Here is a 5,318-nt window from a genome sequence, read left to right as displayed (position 1 = left end):
AAACTTGTTCCTGCAGATATGTGAGGCAGGCTTGAATGCCATCCTGGTGTGGGATATAGGTATATAGGCTGGTAACATCCATAGTGGCTAGGAGGGTGTTGCTGGGAAGGTGGTCTGTGTTTTTAAGTGTCTGTAGAAAGTCTGTAGTGTCTTGGACAAAACTTGCTCTATGGGGGATGAGTGGTTTTAGGATTGATTCAATGAAACCTGATATTTCCTCAGTTAGGGTCCCATAGTTGGATATGATAGGTCTACCAGGGTTCCCTTGTTTGTGGATTTTAGGGAGCATGGAAAATACGCAGGAAAGACCCAACAACAACTGCACACCAGAATGAACACAAACTGGAAATCTATCATAGACAGGAATACCCAATTACCTGTAGGGGCACATTTTTCAGAAGAAAACCACTCTCTCCCCAGTCTCTCAGTCCTGATCCTCAGAGGAAACTTACACAACACTTCCCAACAACGAGCATATGAACTCCACTTCATCAACCTGCTGGATGCTAAAAATCATGGACTAAATATAGACATTGGATTTATGACACATTATAACCTGCCTGACATCTGACTCCCCAGGTATCTCTCCACTATTCATCCCCCTTCTCTCCCCCCGCCCAGCCTGTCTCTCACCCATTGGCTCCTCAATCTCCATCTTCACTGACTGCCCTGACTGACTGACTGCATGCAGACCAGCCCGGCCTCTGGCTTCTTTACTCTTCATTCCATCCAGGAAGAGCACACACCAAGTGCAGAGACTTCCTCAGCCCGATGAAGGGTTTTTGAACCTGAAAACTTAATAGTTGCTTAATAGTTGCTTAATAGTTGTTTTCCAATTATTTAAATTAGTCTAATAAAAGATATCAGATTCACCCAAAGAACCTTGTCTCTCTAAACACAGATACTTCAGACAAACAGAAGGGAACTGTTATCTCTCCTGTAAACCTTCATGCAAACTTACTGCTTTACCCACATAAGGGAATTGCCATTTCAGTGTCTGTCAGTTCAGGCGCTGTGTGTCTTTGTGCAGGTGCACAACCTTACATAAGATCATGGGCTCCTGCTCTCTCCAGGAAACAATGTTAGACAGTCCTGTTCATAAACTTATCCAGCACCCTCTTGAAAGCAGTGGAGTTTCTGCACCGCTACTTCAAGACTGCTCTACAACTTCACCCTTCTGAGAGCTAGAAACCAGCCTAAGTTTATTAACAGCCAATTTATGCCCCTTTTGTTATTGTAATTAAATAGCTGTTCTCCCTCTCTGGTGCGTACTCATGGAGAGGTGTTTGTCTTTTTGGAGAGAAATAAGGGGAGTCTGGCACAAGCCACCTTTGAAAAACATACACACTACAGTTTATCTTATTTCCCATACGCAGATAGGGTGGAAATGGGCAATTTGAGCGTCACTCTTCTCTCTGCCTCAAGCCTATGTTTAGTATAAACTAATTAGGAGTGTATATTTGAACTTCAAGGTGACTAACCTTAGATTTCCACTGCTGTTTCACATCTACATAGACATCGTAGAGTTCATCAATTTCTCGCACAGCTGTTTCAGGGGTTGTGTGTTGAGGGATTATCACAAAGTCTGTGACAGCTTTGAGGCAAAGCAAAATAATAGGAAAAAAAATCACTTCATAAAGGTTAGAAGACATTTAATCAAATAGGTCAGAAAAAACTGGATGAAATGGAAAATAAGCATGTGCTCTTCTTTTAGAAAAAGGGGGTTTCTAGTTAAAAAAACAAACAAAAAAAAAACAAACCAACAAAAACTCTTTATTCAAGCAACTTTTTATGAGTATAGTTAAAATAAGTCTTAATGATACTCCCATTAAGCAGCTTTTCTTGCGACCATGCATAGAACCTTGTGTCTCTTGGGGAAGCAAATCTAACCTTTAAAACTTTGAAACAAATGTTTTTCTGTATTGTGAAATCTTATAAATGTGTAGGTTTAGGGATCATGTTAACAGTAAGTCTAACAAATGTTTTACTAAGACTTAATTCTATGTCATGCTGAGTGTTTTAGTCCTGGTCCAACAGTTTTAAAGCATGAATTCATCCCATTGCAGCTACTTGCAGACATAGAGCTAAGCTGCTGCACTAGTACAGGGATGCTCAATGTCTGGATCTGGCCTGCAGCACCATGTCATCTAGCCACAGTGGCACTGCTCCCTTGCTGCCAAGTCCATGGGAAGCCCTGGGCTCTGCACGCTGGATCCGGCACCCAATCCCAGGGGTGGCACTGGGTCCCAGAACTCAATTTTGCTGTGGGGGGTTGGGAGGAGGCAGCACTACCCCCTGGGATCCTGGTGTGGAAGTGGGTGGTGCTGGCCCTCTGGTCTGCAATCCTGGTACGTGAGGGATAGCACCAAACCCCTGGGATCCAATCCCAGCACACGAGGGGTGATGCTGGACCTCCAGGGCTTGACTGGGCTCATAGATGGCCTGGCCAGGCTCTGGGCCACTCCTCTGGCCCATGGGGCTAAAAGGTTGAGGACCACTGGTCAAGCATTCTGCTGGGTCAGGACCAGAACGCTCAGTACATAATGCTGGGGTCAGCCACCTACAGCCTGCAAACTAGATCTGACCCACCAAACAACAGCATCTGACTCAGGACATCAGCAGTGGGACAGGAAAAAATGACAAAAGGGTTGGACAAATGCTTCAGCAGTAAATTGGTGGGTGGAAGAAGCAGTGGCAGCTGCATCATGAGCGATGGCCTGACTTTTGACTGAGCTGCGTTATTTGGTCTGCCACTCCTAACAGGTTGCTTACCCCTGACTTCATGCAATCAAACCTTAAGAGTCCACCTGTTAGACTTCCTTTTGACATGACTGTGATCAGTAATGTACCACATGTTGCAAGTTTGAAGGTTTTGCCACATAGGAAAAAAACCCACTGTCTGCTGAAAACCCACTTTTAGCTGAAAAATATCCAATGTGAAGGTGAAATGGCTTCTTCCAAGGACCTATTTCTTTTATTTAACTAAATATTAACAGCACTATTGTACGCATTCTCCCATTGCTATCACCTTTCTCTAGATGATATATGATGTCAGCATGGTTTGTGGTGCTGGTCGCATGAGAAGCCATGAGCCCTACAGAAAATCAGTAACTATACTAGCTTGTATTGCTGTATCAGCAGCAGTCAAAGCACATTTGTATCATACCATCAGTGCAAACCTGGAGGCACAAGTCTAGATTGTATTTGTGAAGAAATCAATGATGAGCGACCTTTTACTTCTCCGTCTTTGATTAGGGGAACTAGAGCCAATTCTGAGAAGTCCCGAGTACTTGTTGATCTTGGTGAGAAATGAGTGCCTGGTATGTTATTGGACTGTGTTTTGCAGGTGAACTTTTTGCCATGAGAGAGGTCTTGTGACATAAGATTTCTGACACTTTCAGCTGTCCTGTGCCATACACATGGCCTAGTAGAGGGGGTGAAACTTCCTTTCCAATTTGCAACTTTTTGACAATCCTATGATTAAAATGAGTTCTAAATGTTGAGGTCTGTTTGCAATGAAGCGACTATGTCCCTGAACATCCTCCTTGCAGTTCTACAGCAAGCTACCCACACCCATGACATCCTGCATATAGTGAAACTCAGTCTTACTCACTGTTTTCTCATTTTATTTATCAAAATTAGCTCTTGGTGATGTCTTACCACTTCTTGGAGACTGGAACCGGACAACAAAGGGTTCTCTAGAAAAAGCATCTTCATCCCCAGGCTGACGGTCAGGATACTGATAGGTTTGCTTCACTGATACCAGTTTTGGTCTGCAACACAATAGGATCCATATAAAGAATATTACGTATTGCTCTTACTGACAGCTCACTCAGATTTGTTTCTGTAGTCAGTGATTTTCTTGGTAGTGGTAGAAGTTACATTATATTACAGTTGTGAAGACCTTACAAAATATCAGTATGGTAGGTAGTTTGAATAAGAGCATGCTTCAACATCAGCTGTGATTCCTAGATCAAGTAGTTAGCATTTGCTTTGCATCCAAAGATTGAAGCTTGGTAAAAATAATAGCTGCAACAAAAACTGAGGTCAATCCCAAATCTAGGCAAGGACTAATTCCATAAATGCAGAATGGGAATCTACTGTTTTGGGGTTTTTTTTGTCTGAAGCTGTTGGTTTGGATGAATGATTATCACCAAATTGGTGCATGTGGAGAAACAGAAGATGAAATCCTAACCCTGTTTAAAACCAGTGAAAAAGTTGCCATTGGCTTCAGTGGGGCCAGGAGTTTACCTGGTCTCTAAACAGCCAGGATCCAATCTAGGTAGGGCTTTGTGTGTCAAGAGCAGAAGCCTGATTGATATTCGGGCATGAAAGGGAAGCCAGTGCGGGCATGTGAGAGTTGGCATACCAGATTCCCTGGTACTGACACTGCTAAGGCAATGCACGGCTATATTCTACACTAGTTTGTAATCACCATGGTGTAGGTACAGTTTGCAAAAGGAAAGAGTAGAGGATTCACTTACCTATAGATGAAAGCATATTGTTCCTTATAGGTTTTTCTTCCTAATCGTTCACTAATCACATACTTGAATTCTTTTTCTGTTCCGTTTGAGAGACTAAAAAGAGAATGTTTAAGTGGATGTTTCTGTATATAACAATTAGGTTTCCATTTAAATTTACATGAGTGAACATGTACAAGGGTCAGAAAAAGTGACTTCTTGTGGTGGGTTACAGAGATAAGAGACTGACAATTGTGTATTGTATTGTGTGGTATATTCACTCATTGTTTTCCTTATAAAACTTTCATTCCGCTCTTTTTTTTACCTTGAGCTTGTACCAGGCTATTTGTTCTTTTTCCATATCACATTTCTATTCAGTTGTACATTATTATTTTCCAGAACTGTAAGTAATGGGTGCATCATTTTAATTTCAATATTATCTTTATCTAGCAGAGTCATTTTGTATTAATATTACTACCTTTTTCTGTGTCAGTTTATCAATTAACTTTTTCAAAGCCCACTTTAATCAGACATTTATGTCCAAGATGGTATGTGAATTTGTGTTAGATGTCTTCAGTAAGACAATTAGGGGCATGGAACACTTTCTTGTGAAGAGCGTTGGAAAAGATTGGCACCCTTTGCCTTGGAAAGGAGTAAAAAATAGTAAAAATGTATAAAATAATGCAGGTGGTAGAGAAAGTAAGTTGGAAGCCTTTTATTATCTCCCTGTCTCATAGTTTCTGGGTTTTTGGCTGCAGCCGTGTTGATCTAAGGACATAGGCAGGCAAGGTTCTTTGAGTAGATGTGATCTCTTTTATTACCCAGTTGGTCTAATAAAAGATATCACATCTACTCAAA

The 5,318-nt window shown here is 41.7% G+C and overlaps 1 protein-coding gene across 1 annotated transcript in view; it reads right to left on the bottom strand.

Moving 5' to 3' along the window:
- Positions 1-5,318, bottom strand: part of DNASE1L3 (deoxyribonuclease 1 like 3) — a 26,889-nt gene that overhangs the window by 11,547 nt on the left and 10,024 nt on the right. The window contains exons 3-5 of the mRNA XM_019504967.1: positions 4,485-4,577; positions 3,661-3,773; positions 1,482-1,594 (exon numbers count right to left, since the gene is read on the bottom strand). Coding sequence (XP_019360512.1) covers positions 1,482-1,594; positions 3,661-3,773; positions 4,485-4,577 — 319 coding nt within the window. The remainder of the gene's footprint in view (positions 1-1,481; positions 1,595-3,660; positions 3,774-4,484; positions 4,578-5,318) is intronic.

The sequence above is a fragment of the Gavialis gangeticus genome, unplaced genomic scaffold, assembly GCF_001723915.1.
Source record: "Gavialis gangeticus isolate Ggan-Ray unplaced genomic scaffold, GavGan_comp1, whole genome shotgun sequence".
NCBI lineage: Eukaryota > Metazoa > Chordata > Crocodylia > Gavialidae > Gavialis > Gavialis gangeticus.
Note: the sequence above shows the minus strand (reverse complement) of the source record. Positions and strands in the feature narration are given on the sequence as shown.